The sequence below is a fragment of the Rattus rattus genome, chromosome 1, assembly GCF_011064425.1.
Source record: "Rattus rattus isolate New Zealand chromosome 1, Rrattus_CSIRO_v1, whole genome shotgun sequence".
Lineage (NCBI taxonomy): Eukaryota > Metazoa > Chordata > Mammalia > Rodentia > Muridae > Rattus > Rattus rattus.
In genome coordinates, this window is record NC_046154.1 from 53,454,166 (window position 1) to 53,475,784 (window position 21,619).

The following is a 21,619-nucleotide window of genomic DNA, read 5'->3' on the forward strand; positions in this document are numbered from 1 at the left end:
ATGGTTGTACCAGTCTGCAATCCCACCAACAATGGAGGAGTGTTCCTCTTTCTCCACATCCTCGCCAGCATTTGCTGTCACCTGAGTTTTTGATCTTAGCCATTCTCACTGGTGTGAGGTGAAATCTCAGGGTTGTTTTGATTTGCATTTCCTGATGACTAAAGATGTTGAACATTTCTTTAGGTGTTTCTCAGCCATTCGGCATTCCTCAGCTGTGAATTCTTTGTTTAGCTCTGAACCCCATTTTTAATAGGGTTATTTGTCTCGCGGGTCTAACTTTTTGAGTTCTTTGTATATTTTGGATATAAGGCCTCTATCTGTTGTAGGATTGGTAAAGATCTTTTCCCAATCTGTTGGTTGCCGTTTGTCCTAACCACAGTGTCCTTTGCCTTACAGAAGCTTTTGCAGTTTTATGAGATCCCATTTGTCGATTCTTGATCTTAGAGCATAAGCCATTGGTGTTTTGTTCAGGAAATTTTTTCCAGTGCCCATGTGTTCCAGATGCTTCCTAGTTTTTCTTCTATTAGTTTGAGTGTGTCTGGTTTGATGTGGAGGTCCTTGATCCACTTGGACTTAAGCTTTGTACAGGGTGATAAGCATGGATCGATCTGCATTCTTCTACATGTTGATATGGAGGCCATACTTATTCTGACAATAACAATAGTAGGGGAAATGTGTATTCAGAACTATCTGCTGGACTCTGTTTAGTTGATCCCAACTTTGTTGGCAACAAAGAGCACGATAGTCAGGAGGCAGCCAAACATATGCCTTCTTCTTCTCTCCATCAGGCCTTATCAGGGTATTGACTTCAGCCACATCAACTACATAGTTTCTTCACGGCCTGTTTGACCTGATGCCTGTTGGCTTTGCCATCCACGATGGAGTCAATCAAGTGTGTTGTTTCTCCTATCTTCTCTGGGGCTGAGTCAGTGGTCAGAGGAAAATTGACGATGATGTAGCTGTCAGCTTGTTTCTCCTGGGCATGCTCTTATAAGAGTGTTTGTGCTGCCTCTGGAGCAGCAAGGTCGCGGGCTGTCAGAGGTAGGTGACATGCAGATCTTCATTCAGTGGCTGTAGACAGCTCTCAGCACTGCCTTCTTGGATTTCAAGTCTTTTGCATTAGCTTTGAGAGAGGCAGGGAATTCCTTCTTCACTTTAAGAGCCATCTTGAAAACCCACATTATTATTTTATTGTTGTTGTTGTTGTTGTTGTTGTTAAACAGGGGTTCTCACTCAATGTGGTGCTCACTAACTGGCTAGACTAGTAGACCAGCAAGTCACAGGCATCCTGTCTCAGCTCCCCCAGCCCCTGCTGGGATTACAGCTACATGTTACTGCATCTAGCTTTTTACTTGAGTGCTGAGGATCCAAGCTCAGGTCCTAATGCTTCTGCAGCAAGCGCTTTCCTGACGTAACATCTTCACGGTCCTCCATCAGCAATCCTGAAAATTAAACGATCTAATACAGCACAGCCCCCAGATCTACTAATCTGACACTTTGGACGCTAAGAAACGATGCTGGAAAATACTAAACGTCTTACGGTTAGACGGAGTAAAATTTCGAGGTATGTGGGTGCAGTACTTGAGAGCTGTCCACCTTGGTTTTCTGTTTGCTTTGTTTCTTAAACGTTTTATTCGTTATTTGTTTTATGTGTTTATTTATGTATTTATTTATGTATGTGTGGGGTGCCACAGCATGGGTGGGGAGGTCAGAGGACAACCTGTGGGAGTTCGTTCTCTCGCATCACGTGGATGCTGGAGCTAGGATTCAGGTCATCAGGCAAGTGCCTCCATATCCCCACTAAAACATCTCACTGGCCCGCAACTTGTTCCAATTTGAGGCAGACTCTCTCTCTGGAACCTGGTGCTCAGTGATGGACTACCCTGGCTAGTCAGTGAGTCTCAGGGATCTTCCTGTCTCAGCCTCCTCAATGCTAGGATTATAAGCAAATGCTCCCGAGTCTGACGTCTCATGTATACATATAAACACACGTGTATACACACATATGTACACATATAATTTTTATAAGACATGCGTGCTGGGGATTGAGCTCAGGATTTCACACCTTCACAGCAACAGAGCTATCTTCCAAGCATGGGATTCCAGGTTTGGGGTAAGCAAACTTTCTGACTTTGCCTAAAGAAACTCATAGTTCCGGCCTTTGCCTTAGCAGTAAGCTCATGGGAATGGCTGTTTGTTTACTGTAGCCCAAATACTGTCTGAACAGTGTTTAATGAATCCTCACAACCACAGCAGCTGGATTTTCAAATTTAGACTTTAAAGATAGGGACCTATCTTTACATCAGGCCTAGATGGTAAACAACTTGCTCAAAGTTGAACGACAGACCCATAAAATCAGGAAACACGTACCCCTGTCACATTCCCAGAGCCCGCCGCATCACTGACCTGCTAGCCTTACGACAGAGATCAGGGTAGGAACAGGGTCAGGATGTCCACCAGGCAAATTCCTTGGAGGCAAAACTAAAACAAAGTCACTTGGTTCTGGCAGCTAAATGCCTGGTCTTGTCATTCCCTTAAAATAAACACCCACAGCTTAATTTGGCCGACAAACTCTTCATCAGTTAGCCATGCCTACGAAAGGTCTCGGCCTGGCATTTTGTTATTACCCATCTCAAACTCTATGCCTTGGCCACAGTGGACCAAAGGTGGCAGTTTTTCCTTGGCTTTAGGGAACGCCATGGTAGATTCAGATATGTGTGTTCTTTTTTTTTTTTTTTTTTTTTAACTTTTTCTTTGGATGGGGGGTGGTAGTAATGGTATGTGAGTGTGCAAGCTTGTGAATGTGCGGGTGTGCATACTCGTGTGCATGTATGTGAAGACCAGAGAAGGGCATTAAGAGTCCTCCTCTCCCACTCTCTGCCTTATTGGCTGCAGACATGGTCCCTCACTGAACCAGAAGTTTGCTGTTTCAGCAAGGCTGGTTGGGCAGGGAGCACTGGGAATTCACCTGTGCCCACTCCCCCGTGTTAATGCTACAGCCATGGCCAACTTTCCACATGGGTGCTGGGGATTTGAACTCATGCTTGCAGAACAGCACACTCACTTTCCTTTATCCCTGCAATTCTTCACTATAAATCTACAACTTGGGCAGGAGAGATGGCTGAGTGGTTAAGAGCACTGACTGCTCTTCCAGAGGTCCTGAGTTCAATTCCTAATAACCACATGGTGGCTCACAGCCATCTGTTATGGGATCTGATGTCCTTTTCTGGTGTGTCTGAGGACAGTACCAGTGTAGTCACATACATAAAATAAATAAATCTAAAAAAAAAAAACCAAACTACAACTTTTCCAAAACAAAAGAGGAGCCATTTGAAACTCCTACTACCCAAATCTAAGACAACAGAGACATCAAAGTAATATATAAGTAAAATATAAGCCAGAACAGAACAGTAAACCAAGAGTCTGTACTAATGTGAATCAGTAACCAAATACATTGGAATGTTTCAAAAGGAACAGGATGGTTCCCTTTATAAATATCTCTCTGAATATCTTCATCACTGTTAAAGGGATGCTTTCATGACCTGGCAGACTCTACTTTAATCAAAGTCAATCAAACTCAACGTTATCAACAGGGGAGCAAATTTTAAAATTTGTACCAGCACCTTATTGCCTCCAGCGACACACAGCTACCAAGGACGTAGATCTCTAAACAAGAGTGAACGCCACACACACCCAAAATGAAGAACATTCTAAAGTATCCGGCCTGTAATCTTCCAAAGGGCCCATGGACAGCCTTGAGCAGTCGTCTCGGTCTGAAGGAGGCCCAGGAGACAGAGTGATTAAGCACACGAAGTGACTGAACTGAATGACCTTTCACTGCAAAGGGCATGAAGGACAGCTGGCCAGACCCAGACACAACCTGAGGTTAGGCAGCAGCAGGGCCGCCTGGATCCTGATGGTGGCGCGGGTATGTCGGTGATACACCAGCTTATAGGGAATCCAGGGTAAAGTACAGTCGTGATCATATATCTATGTAAGCAAACATAGTATGTAACAACCATGGTCCCTTAAGGCTGCAAGGAGGGGTGAGCGTTCCTATTACCTGCCAGCGTGAGAGCAGAGGTAAGGTGGAGTCACACAGCAACGCTCATACATCCATGGCGACGCTGGCGTACACAGACCTACAGCACTGCCAGCCATACTGAAGTGCAGACTGTACAGTAACAGACTATACAGACACTCGCAGCTAAGAGTCAACGGCACCTTTACTGGTCTTCGTGTTCACTACTGCATTCTTTCAAGCATTATACAGATCACCCTGCTTATAAAACAGCTTGCCACAGCGCAACACGTCATCTCGTGCCAGCAGTAGTCTCATGAGTTGACTCCCCACTGCAGGGGTTGCAGGGGTGGGGAGGCGCATCTGCAGCGACTGGCCTCCGTCATGCAGGCCTGTGTGAGCCCACACTACGAAACCTACACAATGGCAGACTGCTGAAGCGGATCTCTCAGTGCACACCCCTCATTAGGCGATAGATGACTGTTAGCTGGGTTGGGTGTGCACTGGGCCGTGTGCATTCCAGCAGCCCAGGGGGAAGGAAAAACTCTCTGTGCTGTACTTAACAACTTTTCTGCACGTCTGAAAGTTTATTTCAAAATCTAAAGCACTCAAGCGTCACACACTCTTGTCAGACCCAGCACTTTCTCTCTAGCTCAAGCTGCAAAAACTCCCAAAGTCGGGAGCAGAGGCTAATTTGGATTTTTCTGTCGTTGTTGTTGTTGTTGAGTAGTTTAAACAGGCAGGATGCTAGAAGATCCAAGGTCCAGGAAATAAAAGCAAGTTAGGAACTGAGAGCAGACAATGGCAGTAGCTGGCTGGAGAGAGACAGAAAGGCTGAAGGCCCAGTGCAGGGGTGAGGGGGGTGGGGGGAGGCAGGGGAGGGGGAAAGAGTGAATGCAGGCACAAATACAGCCTCAGACGACTTACTGGGCTCGTAGAATATTTTGGTGTTAACAAATGTTTAACAAAGAAAATGACAAATAAGGTTGGAGAGGGAACAGTTCACAATCTATAATAACCACGTACAAGAGGACAGAACAGTACCTAGAAAAGATGTTCAAGGGCTCAAGAGAGTTGCAGTCCTCAAATCCACCAATGAAAGAAAGAAAGAAAGAAAGAAAGAAAGAAAGAAAGAAAGAAAGAAAGAAAGGAAGGAAGAAAGGAAGGAAGAAAGGAAGGAAGAAAGAAAGAAAATTTTTTAAAATCAAGAAATACCAAGATAAGGTTCTTAACACACTGAAAGAAACTAACTTTAGTCAATCTGTGTATGTGTGAATGGGTGTATGTGTGTGCAGGTGTGAATGTATATGTGTGTGGGTGTGTGTGCAGGTCTGAATGTGTGCATGAGTGTGTGCTGGTATGAACATATGTATGAATGTATGAATATATGTATGCAGGGATACATGAGAATTCGGGTATCAATGTGTGTAGGCAAGTGTGGGCAGGTGTGCATGCATTGTGCATATGTAAGCCCGTGGAGGCCAGAGGGATGACCACAGTTCATCTACGAGTCCTCAGTTGCTCTCCATTTTATTTTATTATTTTATTTTATCTTATTTTATTTTGGCAGTGTCTCCCAGGAAACCTGGAGTTCACTTCAGCTAGACTCCAGGGATCCTCCAGTCTCTCCCCAGCACTAGGACAAGAGGTGCACACCACATCCATCTTTATATGTGGGTACTGAGCTCTGAGCCTTGGGTCCTCACGGTGACACAGCAAGAAGTACACCGTGTGCACCATCTCTCGTCCCCCTAGCCTCACTTCCTTACTTCATCTTATGTTCTCATGTGTGTAGCCCCAGGCCAGCCTCCTCCTCCTCGGCCTTCTGAGTCCTGGGCTTACCCGTGTGTGCCATTACACACAGACCAAAAACATGCTCTTAAAAATTTAGCAAACGTTTACTCCTTGCCGGCTGCAGTCCCCGAGAGTGATAAGCTGTAACAGCAAGTATGAAGTGCTTCTTGACCGACATTCTCAAAAAGACTATCGAGGAGTCCGAGTTACACTATCGCCCAGATGAAACACCATCTCCACACACACAGATGTGGTTCACAGAGCTCCATAGTGAGAGCTCTTCTCCAGGAACTGCAGGGGAGCTCCGAGCCAGGCGCCATGGCACAGGCTCTGGAGGCTGAAGCAGGCAGGCTGGAAAGCTGAGGCCAGCCTGAGCTACTCACTGAAACCATTTTTGTTTTTTAAAGTAAGAAAGAGTGCCGGGCAGTGGTGGCACACCCCTTTAATCCAGCACCTGGGAAGCAGAGGCAGGTGGATCCTGAGTTTGAGGCCAGCCTGGTTTACAGAGTGAGTTCCAGGACAGCCAGGGCTACATAGAGAAATCTTACCTTGAAAACAACATCAACAACAAAAGTAAAAGAGGAGAAAGGAAGCCCAGTGGCTTTAGGTCACCACATGGTCACTTTCCCCATTGCTGTGAACAAGCCACAACTTAAGGGAAATAGTGCTTACCGTGGCTCATGATGTGGGGGTACAGATCATCCTGATGAAGGAAAAGCAGTGACAGATACTAAGCAAGAAGGAGTCTAATATCTATAACTATAAACTGTAAAGTCCACTCCTAGTGGTCCACTTCTCTAGAGAGACTCCTTCTCCTAAAAGATTCCATGAGCTCAGAGGACCAAGTGTCCAAACACATGAGCCCATGGGAGGTGTCCTACGACCAAGCCAGAGCTCAGTCTAGACTCGAGTGGTGCCACAAGCCATCAGCAGAATAGCACTGACCCACCAACAGCCTGTTTCAACCTGATCTACAGTCCGATAGTGGGATCAGGAATAAGCCACAAGAAACCTGTAACCCCTTGAAATTATATGTGGGTTTCCGTGGCTATGAATAATTGCACTTTCTGGAGAGGAGACACAGCTTTCGACAGACTCGTAATTGAATAACTTTAAGTGAACAGGATAATTTCACTGCTGGGAGCTAATCCAGTCACCCCCTGCAGCATGTCTTCATCCAGCCCTGTGTGAGCTTGTCAAGAACCATAACAGCATGCAGCACTTCAGAGCAAAGCAAGTAGGCTCTCCCTCTCTGCTCTCTCTGCCATCTCTCGTTGGCTTCTGGGATGAACAGTGCTGACAGAGAGGTAAACATGATATGTTTGATCCCCGTCCTTTGAGACATGGACAATAGAGTGTGTGGGAGAGGGTAGGGGTGTGGCACTGGGTGAAATAAGAACATGAGCTTTGGAATCAAACGAGACGTTAGCTCTCCACCCTGCCCCCAACTAGCTCAGTGGTCTCTGGCAACTCAAGGTTACTTTTATGTTTGTTTTCCTATCAATAAAATGGGAGTAAGATGTTGACTGTATAGCCTTGAAATGACATTATAGACTATGTACATCGTCTATGATCCAGGTGACAGTAAGCACACACAAAAGAATCCAACCTATTGTTATCATAGATACCCAGAGGAAAGAGATCTCCACGGGACTTCTCAACCCTTCTACTAGATTCAGGCTGGGGAGTCATATTTTAAAAGACATCATGGCAAAGAGATGATGCTGTATGTGCATTCAGGGAAAATAACTAAGATGGTCGGGAAACAGGGAATCCTGTCCTAATGACCAGTGATCGGAAGGATGGTTAAGTTATTAGTCAAAAAGGGATCGATGGTCACTATTCAAAGGAAACAAATTTTATACACTTTAACATCGCTAAGACATTTATAACAAAGGAAACTGTCTGGGGTCGAGTAGGACTCCTCTTCGTGGCTCCTGTGAAACAAAAGGTGTTGAAAATGTACTAGAATCAGGACAAGATGGCTTAGTGGGGCAAGGTCCTTAACTGCCCAATGCTGGTACAGGCAGAAGGAGAGAGCTGACTCCACAAAAGCCGTCCTCTGACCTCCACATGCACATATACAATAATAATTAATCTTTTTTGTTATCGCTAATGGGATGACGCAGCAATGAAAAACACTTTCTGCTCTTCCAGAGGACCAGAGTTCAGTTCTCAGGACCCAAATGAAGCAACTTACAACGTTTTGTATGTAACTCTAGCTCCAGGGAATCTGATGCCTTTGGCCTCCAGCACCTGCAGTCACACAAACATAGGTACATGCAAACACACACCCCTACACATAATGAAAAATAAACTTTTAAAAGGTGTGCTAGAATCCCCAATGTCTTCTACAACAGCGAAGGATGCAAATTCTGAGACTTTATATTTTATTAAACTTCTTGGTTAGGTTACTACTTGGTGAGAACCAATTCGATGAGGAGGTGCAGGGCAGGGGCTCAGTCAATAAAACACTTGGCTTGCAAGCACAAAGACCTAAACTTAATCCCTCGAATGCACATAAAGAAGCCAGGTGTGGCGGCCTGTGTTTGTAATCCCAGCACTAGGGAAGTGGATACAGGTGGATTCCCTGGGGCTCACCGGCCCAGTTGGTAAGCCAATGAGAAACTCTGTCTCAAGAGGCAGTTAGAGAAGGTAGATACTTTTGAAGTTGTCCTCCTATGCCCACACAAACACATATTCATGTCCATGTGTGTCTGTGTACACGTGCACACACACACACACACACACACACACACACACACACACACACACACACACACACACACACACACACCTTTTTAAGAACCAAGGAGTGAAACAGCAATGGGAACCAGACTCAGATGATACATGGATGGAGATCCACTGCAGGGTCCTTAAAGGACCCAGCCTCTCAGTGTCCTGCCAGTCTTCCTGACATCTGCTCTGTCCTTCACAGACATTTCTGCAACTTGTGCCCGGGGGGTTAGGGGGAAGAAAAAAGATTATTTCCTTAATAAACAATTCCCATGGCTTCTTTATTTTTGAAATTTTTATTACATTTGTGTTGTGTGTGTGTGTTCATATACACGTGTGCATACATGCACAACTTACAGGAATCAGTTCGTTCCTTCCACCATGTGGATGTGAGGCTTAGGAGCAAACAGCTTTGCCCACTGAGCCACCTCGGCTGCTTGGCTTCTGTTGTCACCTTGCTGAACAGTCACTCTGGGGATGGCACTACTGGACAGAGGTGGGCTGAGATCCAGTAACTGCCTGGTTTTAACCAGTTACTTGAGCAGAGGGGAAGGATCAAGTCCTTGGGCTTTTGTCACTTCCCTAAGGCAAACAGAGAGGAAGCCCATCCACACCATAGTGAGAGGGACATCTGGATGCCGCTTAGAAAGGCAAGAAAGAGGGGGGTCTCATCTCATTATGGGCAATAGCATCCACTTCTCAGCCAAAAACCAAAACAAAACAGGGCATGGAAAAGCGAGTGACTGTATAAGACACGGAAGATGGGGGCCCATTGGGAAGAGGAAGGAGCCAGTGGGCGGGGCCATCGGGGAAGGATAACGGGCAATTATTTGGCTCAATGAATATATACTGATAAAAACAGAAAGGAAAGAACGGCAGAGATTACTTTTTTAAAGAAACAACCTACAGAGGATTAAAGAGATCCTGTGGCTAGCCATGGCTCCCCACCCCTGAGCCTAAGGTGACAGAGGGAATGGTCTGGTGTCCCAGGTGTGTTAGTATACTGGAGAGCCACTGGGTAGGAAACGGCTAATACAGTCAGCCCCCTGCCCCCCCATACAGCCAGGTGAGCATATCTCCTGATGACTCCAGGGAAGCCTGTAAATTCAATCAACAGTCCTGAGCACAGGCTAGCCCCTGAGAGTGGTAAGAAAGGTGGAGAACAGATCTGAAGAACAAGTGCCCAGCCCCTCGGGGCAACCCTGCAGGTAACCATTAATCAACACCTAGAGGAGGAGAGCACTAAGTGTTCTAGAAGGCTGATCTCCCCACTTACCTCCTACCTCCCCTCCTGGTACACACTACCCCTTCCAAGTAAGGCCACTGTGCGTAGGCAACAAAAGCAACCAAACGTATGCACTGTATTTTCTTCCTTCCTTTCTTTATTTTAAGAGTTTAGCACTCTCTGGCTGGCCTCTTTCCACCAGGCTAAAGAGAGCTAAACATGGCTACAGAGAAGAAGGGGGTCCTAGTGGGTTAGCAGCAGGGCCCCCTTTGTACACCATCACCCCAAGCAGGGTTGAATTTATTTAGCTTCCCCTATTTTCTAAGTCTCGTTTTAGAGACCACTCCATGTAATTCATTACCCTTCTAGAGGTCTGCCCTCAGACACAGGCACATCTGTGATTGGCGGCTGAAGGCCGGCTGCTGCACAAGCTGCTTAGATGGTATTGTGCAACTGGTGTAATCCTGCCCACCAAGAGCAAGCAAATTAAAACAGATGTTAAAACTCAGACCTGCAAAACGAAATATCTCCCAACATATTCCTTCTACGGAAAAAAAATGGGACACAACTGTGAAGAGCCATGTATAAGAATTAACCTATTTGGTAACAGGAGCATGCTCTCTAGATCACCTGGAGCATGCTCTCTAGATCACCTGGGCCATGCTTTCTAGCTCACCTGGAGCATGCTCTCTAGATCACCTGGGCCATGCTTTCTAGCTCACCTGGAGCATGCTCTCTAGATCACCTGGAGCATGCTCTCTAGATTACTGGGCCATCCTCTCTAGATCACCTGGGCCATGCTCTCTAGGTCACCTGGAGCATGCTCTCTAGATCACCTGGGCCATGCTCTCTAGATCACCTGGAGCATGCTCTCTAGCTCACCTGGGCCATGCTCTCTAGATCACCTGGGCCATGCTCTCTAGATCACCTGGAGCATGTTCTCTAGATCACCTGGGCAGTGCTCTCTAGCTCACCTGGGCTATGCTCTCTAGATCACCTGGAGCATGCTCTCTAGATCACCTGGAGCATGCTCTCTAGATTACTGGGCCATCCTCTCTAGATCACCTGGGCCATGCTCTCTAGGTCACCTGGAGCATGCTCTCTTGATTATGTGAGGCTTTTGGTACATGCTCTTAACAGAGCACTGTGATACAGGCCCCAAAATACTCTTCTAGAATTCAGCTTCAACAGCACAGAATAGAGTTTCTGAAACACTTTTCGAGAATTTCTGCCAACACTCAGAACGTGAGGAGCCTGAGGTGTCCCAGAAATCCAGAAGAGTGTCTCTATGACAGATGTCAGTGGCCTTGTCACACGGAATGGAGTAATGAGCACCAAGCAGCCGGAGCTGACATGTTAACTCTGCACAGTCACATTAGAAAAGGAAATGTAGCAGAATTTTCAGATAACAAACAATCTTTATGTAACTTAGAGAAGTGCAATATTCTTTTAAATACTTAAGTTTTTTCGTGTGTGTGTGTGTGTGTGTGTGTTTGTGTGTGTGTGTGCACACACACATGTACACGCCTGACAAGGCCAAAAGAGGGCATAAGGGATTGGAGTTATGAATGGTTGTCTACAATCCAGGCAAGAGTAATGGGAATGGATGGATCTACAAATGTTGTCTGGGTAGGGGGCGAGTCATAAATCTTAGATTTCCATCCTATCATGTCAAATTATTCAGAGGTCACGCCTATGAGGCTGGAGGGACGGCTCAGCAAAAAACACTTGTTGCTCTCCCAGAGAACTTGGGTTTGATTTTTGGCACCCTCTCGGCAGCTTACAACTAACTGCCTGTAACTTCAGTTCCGGGCATTCCAACACCTCTTTCTGGCCTCCAAGGGCACCAGGCATGCAGACAGTGCTCATAGATACATGCAAGCAAACATACACTAAACTAAAAGTAATAAAACAAAAGAACAGGAATGGTGGAAAGCCATAAGGTAAAAAATGTGCACTCTCTGTAAGTGTCAAATTTCAGGGAAAAAAGAGAACATTTTGTGAAGAAGTTACTCTAAATCACTTTTAAATTCAGTGGTCCTGGTAGAACATAAAATAGGAAAGTTTCAGACAGAACACAAAACTTTACCCAGCTCCCCTCTCACAACTGTCTAAATGAGAGCCACCATTTGTTGCTATAAGGAATGGTTTAGGGCTGGAGAGATGGCTCAGCGGTTAAGAGCACCCGACTGCTCTTCCAGAGGTCCTGAGTTCAATTCCCAGCAACCACATGGTGGCGCACAACCATCTGTAATGGGATCTGATGCCCTCTTCTGGTGTGTCTGAACACAGCCACAGTGTACTCAGATACATAAAATAAAAAAAGTAAAAAATAAAAATAAAAACAGGAATGGTTTAGGCACGGGTCCTGGGAAGATGATGCCAATGATTTTCTGTAGGATCATCTTTTATTTCTCTTTCGTGTGCATATGTGTATGCAGGTACATGTGAAATGTGTGCTTGGGCATGCTTGTGGAGGCTTAGAGCTGACACTGAATGTCTTCCGTAAGTGTTTGTCACTCTATTTACTAAGGCAGGGTCTTTGGCTGGACCAGGAGCTCAATCTAGTTAGCCAGCTTGCCTTGGGGACCCCGTGTTTCTGTCCCGAGTGCTAAGCTATGTATGGCTTTGGGTTCTAAGGATTCGAACTGCAGTCCTCACGCTTACACAACAGGCACGTTATCCAACAAACCATCTCCCCAGCCCAGGATTTTTTACTTTTTATCTTTTTAAACAAGAAAGAGAGTTGGGAATTATCGCAAGTGGCACAGTGACTGTACAAAGGACAGGCTAAGACGTAAGACATGGGAAGGACCACAGGAAGTGACGAACTGAAAAGTTATAACAATCTCTTCGAAAGGTAAAGAGATCTGATCCAAAGCTGGGACCAGGTAAACAAAAGAGCCAAGAGGATTGCAGAAAGTTACAGAGGTAGACCAGAGAGGGTCTGACAGGCTGTACAGTAATATTAACATAAAGACTTTAATATGCACATATGTGTGTGTGCTTGTGTATACTATTTATTTCTTATTTTCCTCAGTACTGGGGATCAAACCCAGACATTTGTTAGGCAAGCACACTCCCACTGAGGTATAATCCCAGCTCTACCTGTGTTTATTTTTTAATTGGGAGACAGGATCTCACTAAGTTGCCCAGGCTGGAACTTGTTCTGTAACCTAGGAAGGTCTTATACTTACAGTGCCCCTGCCTCAGCCTCCCAAGGAGCTGGCATCACAGGCTTGTGCCATCAGGTCCAGCAAGACTTTATAGATTATATTTTTATAAGGTATTCCATGCATGTACTTTAAAGGTTTCACTTTAAAAATACTTTCTATAAATATTTAAGTCACAGAAACTGTGGATCTGTAGGCTGTCATTGTAAATGTTACACGAATATGTGAAAGAAATTAAAATTCTATTTTAAAGAGCTATGTTTAAGAAGAAATTCCCCAGAGGCTGGGGGAACTAGCCCAGTCAGAAAAGTGCTTGCTGCGTCAGTCCCAAAATGTCACACACATTCTTGCAACCCCAGTGTTGGGGAGGTGGAGACAGGGGGACCCCGAGGTTTGCTAGCCAGGCAGCCCAAACAAATGGGTGAGCTCCTGACCAGTGAGAGACTCTACCTCAGAAGAGATGGATGTGGAAGAGGGGCTGGAAAGATAGCTAAGTGAGTAAGAGCACTTGTTGCTCTTGTAGAGGACTGGGGTTCAGTTTCCAGCACCCACACAGAGGCTAATCATCATTTATAACTACATCCAGTTTCAGGGCAACCTGATGCCCTCCTCAGATCTTTGTGGGCATTAGGCATACACATGATATACATACATAGATGCAGGCAAACTCCCATACACATAAAATACAAAAATAATTAAATTAAAAAAAAAAAACAAGGTTGAAAATTAAAGCTGAATGTGTTGGTGCAAGCTTTTAATCCCAGTACTCAAGAGGCAGAGGCAGACAGATCTCTGATCAAGGCCAGTTCTACCTACATAGCAAGTTCCAGGACAGTCAGAGCTACATAGAGAACCTGTCTCACAAAAAACAGTGAGAGAGAGGAGAGAAGGGAGAGGGGAGAGGGGAGAGGGGAGAGGGAGAAGAGGGGAGGAGAGGGGAGAGGGGAGAGAGAGAGCACTCATATCACATGCGTTCCTGAAGATATCTGAAACTGGCCTCCGGCCTCCACATACATAAGTAAACATGCTCATATTCATCTGTGAGTACACGTGCACACACACATACATGAACATACATACATATGCACACACCTTTTTAAAATAAAATAACCATGTTTTTGAAATGTTAAGAACAAATTATCGGGGTTGGGGATTTAGCTCAGTGGTAGAGCGCTTGCCTACCAAGCACAAGGCCCTGGGTTTGGTCCTCAGCTCCGAAAAAAAGAAAAAAAGAAAAAAAAGAACAAATTATCAGGTTACTATTAACCAAATACCAAACAGTGGCTTCTTTACACTTGACAATTTGAGAACTAGTCCTGACGCTGATTAGCTTTTTGTCAACTTGACACAAGCTAGGCTCATCTAGGAGGAGGGAACATCAATTGATGAACCGCCTCCATTGGCCTGGGGGCAAGTCTTGATTAATGATCCATACAGGAAAGCCAGGATCACTGTGGGTGGTGCCACAGGACAGGTGGTCCTGAGTTATAGAAGAAAGCAGGCTGAGTAAGCCATAGGGAGCAAGCCAGTAAGCCATGTTCCTGTGGCCTCTGCTTCAGTTCCTGCCTCCAGGTTCCTGCCTTACGTTCCTGCCCTGGCTGCCCTTGATGATGGATAATAACTTGTAAACCAAAATAAACCCTGGTTTGTTTGCTTGTTTGTTTGTTTTGGTTGTGGTTTTTATCACAGTAACAGAAAGCTAACTAGGACAGCCCTTAATGTGATCTTTTAAAATAAATAAGTGAATATACAAACTCGTCTAGAAACAGAGTATTTCAAATATCTGATTAATTATTAAACACAGTATTTTTATAACAGTTAAGTATGCAGTTTCAGTTCAGGCAATATAATATAATCCTTCCTGACAAAAAGATATAAAATAAAGTTAAACTTTGATTAGTAGGTTGAAAATAAAATACAGTCAGTAAGGAAAAATCAGACATTGTGAAGGGAAGTTAAAGATACAACCCAAAAGAAAAAAAGAGGTCATACTGACTATGTTCATAAAAATACGACATAGAAAATGAATTTTACTAGACAAGTAAAAACATCCATTTTCACATAAAAATAATCTATTAGACTTTCTTTTTGTTATCTTTTGGAAGTTAACATATTTAAGGCTAATTTACTTACTTACATAACACTGCCATTTTTAGTTATGAACACCAACAGAAAACTGGCAAATCTAATTCAAGTACTGAGGAAGAGGGGGCTTGTAGGAGGAACAAAGAACATATTCCAACATACTTCACGTGGAATCTAAGACTAATCTGTTACAGTTTCAAAACTGTGTATCAGAACTATCCTAATATTTTATTCTACCCATTACTAGAGAAAAAGATCAACAGCAGGACCAGCCAGGAGACCTTTGCTTAACCACTGACTGGCAGCTCTGTTTTGACTTTTGGGTGAATCTCTCCAGTTCTTTTTTAAAGGGGGTGGGTAGGGCATAAGAATTGAGCTTGGTGCAAAATTTAAATGACTTCACTGAGACAGCTTAAACCAATTTTATTTGCTAGTTTATGCAAACAAACTAGCTGCTTTTACAGAAAAATCCTGAGTTTTAGAGTAATTGTAAGTTTATTTATTTATTTTTTTTCCCCCGGAGCTGGGGACCGAACCCAGGGCCTTGCGCTTCCTAGATAAGCACTCTACCGCTGAGCTAAATCCCCAGCCCTAATTGTAAGTTTAAAACAGAGAAAAAAATATGTCCCTACCCCCAAACAATCACAGATGTAAGTGTCTGAAAGCCTTCTGTCAGCATATAGATGAGGTAGGACTGAAATAGTTCCTAAGACCCTTGGGTTTCTTTTCCGCCTCTTTTGGGAACAGAAATGCAAAAGATAACAGCAAAGCAAGAACATACAGAACTGCCTTGAATTTGCATTAAGTGTTTTTAGACTTCATGCAGGGAAATGTTACAACAGAAATAGCTGACATTCTGCAGAGGAAATCCAGACACTTCTCCATCTTCTTCTAGATTGTCTATCACAGAGTCCATACTTCTTTAATTTGTTTTGTAGCAATGCCATCTGCTTCTCCCAAGCCCCCCTCTCCCTGAGCTCCATGGAGACCTTTACCATTCATGAGCAGGAAGGCTATTTTTCCTACGTAGAGGACCTTCGGGTGGCAACACAGAAACACCACCTGACAAGGGGAAGTAGGCACTGTGGCACATCTTAAGTTCAATGATGAGATAACACCACCTAAATCCCTTGAGATTGTAGGCTCATGTTTATTGTATCTACACAAAGTCTACAAACCGTAATGAGGTAGGCATTGTCATATTCTATGAGTCACAGAACATGTAACTGTTACTAGCCAGTCCTCTTGCAACTCTGTATGAACCACAAAAGGAATTTTACAAATTCACCAAATAGGGTCCTGCCTATCAGGGCAGAGATCATTGCATTTAGTTTACATATTCAAATACCAATATGTGAAATGTACAAGCATCTGCACATGTAGGAAACCTAAAAAATGATACACTGTTTCATTTTTTTGTTAAAAAACAAGTGCATGTGCATACTTATGTACAAGAAAATGGAGAAAGACAACATGGGGGGTGCAATAGTTCAATTGGTATAGTGTTGCAGGTATTCATGAAATCTAACACACACACACACACACACACACACACACACACACACACACACACACACCACGGTGGACTGTTTTGTCCAGCCTGTGGTAAATCCCAGTACATGGTAGGTGGAGAAAGGAGGATCAGGAATTCAAAGCCTGCCTGGCAATACTTGACATGTTGTCTCGAAAGAAAGGGGCGGAAATGAGGGAAAGGCAGAGAGAAAAAAATGGGAAGGAGGACTATGAATGAGAATGAATGAATATGAATCTCAGGAAAATCCTCCGAATTCTCTAGCGCTCCTACAATAAGTTTTTAACTTTCGCAATCAGGGGAAAAAAAGTTAAATCGACTCAGGCTTTCTAATCCAAGAGCAATCGTTAATCTGGATTAAAGACGGCGAGCTGCTTAACTTTTAAACTCCGCTCAAGCACTGAGAAACAAATCCTGCCATACTTGGTTTGGCAGAAGGCTGCAAGACTCTGCCGGCGCAGTATCAGCCTCTGCTCTCTGCGGCCTTAACAAGCGGAGCAAAGTTGTTTCATACAAACTTGGTCAAGTGCTTCTGCTGCAGAACTCTCCCTGCTTTCGCGTGACCCCGCCCCCGTGGCACTCCAAGTCCCCAACACCCTACGCGGGACCCCTTCCCTTCTCGAGGGGCTCCGGAAGCTAGTCCCCTAAATCTGAGCTCCTCAGCTGCCCTCCTTGCGCCTTCACCTGCAACACCGCCTTGGACTGGAGGGAGCACAAAGTACAGACCAGACGTGGCAGCAGCCGCCCCAGAACCCCCAGACCTTGCACGAGCCGCTCCGCCTTGCCCAGCCTCAGTTTCCCAACATGCTGCTCTCACTGGCTGCAGACCAGTGAGACTTTGCTTCGTCGAGGCTAAGGGCTCAGCGTGCATATCTTCCTCCTCTCCTAGGCGCCGGGACCAGCCCGGATTCCTCCGGGTTGCGGTGTCCCCAATCCCGGCCCGGTCACCCCGGCCCGGTGCCCATACCTGGGAGCTGCTGTCCTGGGGCAGGTTTTTCACCAGGATTTTCCTCCGATTGCTCAGCTCCCGTCGCATCCGCTGCAGCCGTGCAGCCACCTCCTGGGGGTGCAGCGCAGCCACCTCCCCCGGGCGCAGCGCGGGCTCCACAGCCTCCCCCGCCGTCCCAGCAGAGGGTCCGGATCCCGAGCCCGGGCCCCCCGCGCCGCCTCCCCGCGCCGCCATCTTCCCGGCGCCCCGCTGCAGACTCCGAGAGGCCGGAGCGAAGCGGGAGAGAAAGCGGAGAGGCCGCGCGGGGGCGAGGCGGGCCGGACGCGGAGCAAGGGCGCGCGGGCGGGGGAGGCGCCGCAGCCACCGACGCGGGAGGGGCGGAGCTCGGAGACACGCCCTGCACAGCCACGCCCCCGATGCTCCGCCCCCTCCCCGCAGGACACCTGCGGAATCTAGGACTCGGTGAGGTGGTGGGACTTGAACCCGTACCAACACTTCCCCTAGCTCGCCGCGCTCCTCCTGGCCTCTCAAACCCGGGGGCACCAGGCGCCACTGCGCCACCTGGAGAACCCCTGGCCTCAATTCTGATACATCAAGAAGTGCATATTTGGCAAAGTTTAAGTTTTCGATGAAACATAACATATGAGGTTTATCTAACAAGAAAAGATTCTGGAGGAAGGTTTGGTATATTTAGTAAGACCTGAGCATAACAAATTTTCCGGGTTGTGAATAAGAAATCAGTGTCTTTCATCAGTCCCTATGCTGCCTAAGATGGACAACCTGGCTAGGTGTATTTGCAACACAAATCGGAGCTAAAACAGAAGGCAGGAGGCAGGAGAAAAAGTTCCTTGATTATTTGAATTGAAACTTGGAAAGAGACATACTGTGTAAAGATATACCTAGTCAACGTGAGATCTACAAAATATAACGTCCGTTGACTAGCACCAGCTGTAATGACCATTAGCAAACACAAAATACGTACCTCAAGTCTGCCTCATGAAAGTGCACTAAAATAAAAGCCTGTATAACATCAGCCAGTGATCTGTTAGAAGAAAATACTTTAAACATAGCAGAAGTATATAAATAAAGGAGTTTTAAAATCAGGAAGGGGTTGGAGAGACAGTGCATCCATTTAGGACACTTCTTGCTCTTGCAGAGGGCCACAGTACTAAGCCAGTACCCAAGTCACATGGCTCACAACCACCTGTAACTCTACCACCAGGGGATCCAATGTACTTTTCTGACTTCCAAGGAAACACAGACACAGACACACAGACACACACACACACAGAGACACACAGACACACACACACACATTAAATAAACAAATAAATAAATAAATAAAATCATGAATTCAGTACCGAGCACGTACAACCCACATATTTCTAAGTATGTTACAATGTTTCCCTTCAAAAATTCCAATTAGGGGGTTGGGGATTTAGCTCAGTGGTTGAGAGCGCTTGCCTAGCAAGCGCAAGGCCCTGGGTTCGGTCCCCAGCTCTGAAAAAAAAAAAAAAAAGAAAAAAAAAAAAGAAAAAAAAAAATTCCAATTAGGCAAAGCTTATTTTCTTCACACTACACAGGAAGAAATGGAATCTGGCATGATTAGGCCCAATGTTCAAAATATTATAAAATAAGTCATCTGTAATCACCCCACCCCCAAATTATGGTTAATAGTCCTCAAAGTGTTCTGGAATACTCACGTCATTAAAATGAGTCAGGGCAGTACCCCAGTATTACAGCCCTATTCCCATAGACACAGAGGGAAGATCCAATACGCCATTACAGTCTGTCCACACAGTGGAATATTGTTCAGCTACAAAAGGAAGGCAACGGTTGCCAAAGGGTAGGGAAACCTCCAGATCGTTAGATGAAAGGAGACAGAGACGACGGCCACACACTGTATGATTCTTCTCATCAGGTAAATCCACAGAGCAAAACCAAGAGCCAGGCAGGGGCTGAGAAGAGCAGGCCATGAAGCACAATGGCCCCACTGGCTCAAATGTTCTGGGACTAGAGAGAGGTGGCAGTTGGCAAATGCTGTAAATGCACCCAGTATTGCCTCTGTACCTTTTTGAACTGGTTAATAGCATGAAGTGCACCTTATAAACATGTCAGTTTATTTCTTTTCCTGTTACTATGATAACAAAAAAAAAAAAAAAAAGGAGAAACCTTCCAAGCAAAGAAAGTTAAGGGAGAAGACGCTTATTTCATTCTACCATTCAAGGACAGGGTCAGCCTAGCAGAGAGGTCAATGTGACAGAAGCTGGAAGCAGATGCTCATTAGATATCCACAAGCAGGGGCAGAGAACAGTGAGTGCATGCTCTGAGCTCTCTCTCTTCACTTCAGGATCCCAGCCAGGGAGTGGGAACACCGCAGGGGCAGGGTGCCTGGTTAGTCTTTCTGTTGACTTGACATAAGCTAGAGTCACTGGAAACAGTGAACCTTGATTTAGAAATTGCCACCATAAGATCCACCCGTAAGCAAGTCTGTGGAACACTGTTTTTTGGATGAATGATTGATGTGAAAGACCCAACATTCTGTCGGCAATGCCACTCCTGGGCAGGTGGGCGGAGCAAGCCATGGGGAGCAAGCCAATAAACAGTAGTTCTTTGTGGTGCTGCTTTAGTTCCTGTCTTCAGGTTCCTGCCCTGACTTCCTATCGCCACTGTCTTAGTTAGGGTTTAACTGCTGTGAAGAGACACCATGACCAAGGCAACTCTGAAAGGACAACACTTAATTGGGGCTGGCTTACAGATTCAGAGGTTCAGTCCATCATCATTAAGGCAGGAGCATGGCAGCATGCAGATAGGCATGGTACAGGAGAAACTGAGAGTTCTACATCTTCTTGATCTGAAGGCCACTAGAAGACTGGCTTCCATGTGGCAAGGTGGAGGGTCTCAAAGCCCATCCCCACAGTGACACATTTCCTCACACAAGGCCACACCTACTCCAAAAAGGCCACACCTTCTAATAGTGCCACTCCCTAGACCAAGCATATACAAACCACCACAACCATAGACTGTAAACAATAAGATAAGACAAGCTCTTTCCTCTCTGTGGTGCTCTGCTCAAGACATCTATCACAGCAACAGAAAGCAAACTAACACATGGGTCTTCCCACCTTCATTAGTAGAATCAGGATAAGCCCCACAGATATGCTGTGTTGTTTTGAATGAAAATGACCTCCATAGGCTCATAGGGAGTGGCACTATTAAGAGATGTGGCCAAGGGCTAGAGAGATGGCTCAGCAGTTAAAGAACACTGACTGCTCTTCCAGAGGTCCTGAGTTCAATTCTCAGCAGACAATGGCGGCTCACAACCATCTGTAATGGGATCCAATGCTCTCTTCTGATGTGTCTGAAGATGACAGGACACTCATATAAATAAAATAAATCTAAGAAAAAAAAGGACACGGTGTGGCCTTGTTAGAGAAAGTGTGTTTCTATGAGTCGGCTTTGAAGTGTCAGATGTTCAAACCAGGCCTAGTGACTCTCCCTACTGCCTGTTGATTGTGATGTAGAACTCTCTGCTATCGCTCCAGCCCCCGTGTCTGCCTACATGCTGCCTTTCTTCCTGCCATTAAACCTCTGAACTGTAAGCCATCCCACTTAAATGTTTTCCTTTATAAGAGTTGCTGTGGTCACGGTGTCTCTTCTAAGCAATTAAACCCTAACTAAGACAGATGCCTATAGGCTGACCTAATTTAGATAGTCCCTTGTAGGTATGCTTGGAGGCTTGCCTTTTAGGTTATTCTAGATCCCTCCAAGCTAACAATTAACACAACCACAGTCTATCATAAGAAAGCTTTTCTTTGCCAGTATTTTGAAATTATCATTTGGGGCTGTATATTGTGCTATAATAAGAGTTACTATATATGCTTCACTAATTTTGATATAGCAGACTTTTTAAGCTCTGCAATCTGCTCTGGGTTTAACATCTTTGTGTCTATATTTGGAGACCTTTGCTTTTCCAGAGAACAAAGGATAGGTGTGACTTTTGCCCTAGCAGTAAACGTCACCTTAAAGATTTGGAAGTGTAACGCTCGCTGATGTATCTTCCTGAGTTTCTCCCACCAGGATCACTGCAAGAAAGCGCTTCTTT

The 21,619-nt window shown here is 45.3% G+C and overlaps 1 protein-coding gene across 1 annotated transcript in view; it reads right to left on the reverse strand.

The window, feature by feature from the left end:
* The window catches only part of Raver2 (ribonucleoprotein, PTB binding 2), an 80,243-nt gene extending 62,418 nt beyond the window's left edge, over positions 1–17,825 (reverse strand). The window contains exon 1 of the mRNA XM_032901774.1: positions 17,533–17,825. Within this exon, the coding sequence (XP_032757665.1) occupies positions 17,533–17,748 (216 nt within the window). The 5' untranslated portion in view covers positions 17,749–17,825. The remainder of the gene's footprint in view (positions 1–17,532) is intronic.
* Positions 17,826–21,619: the final 3,794 nt, after the last annotated feature.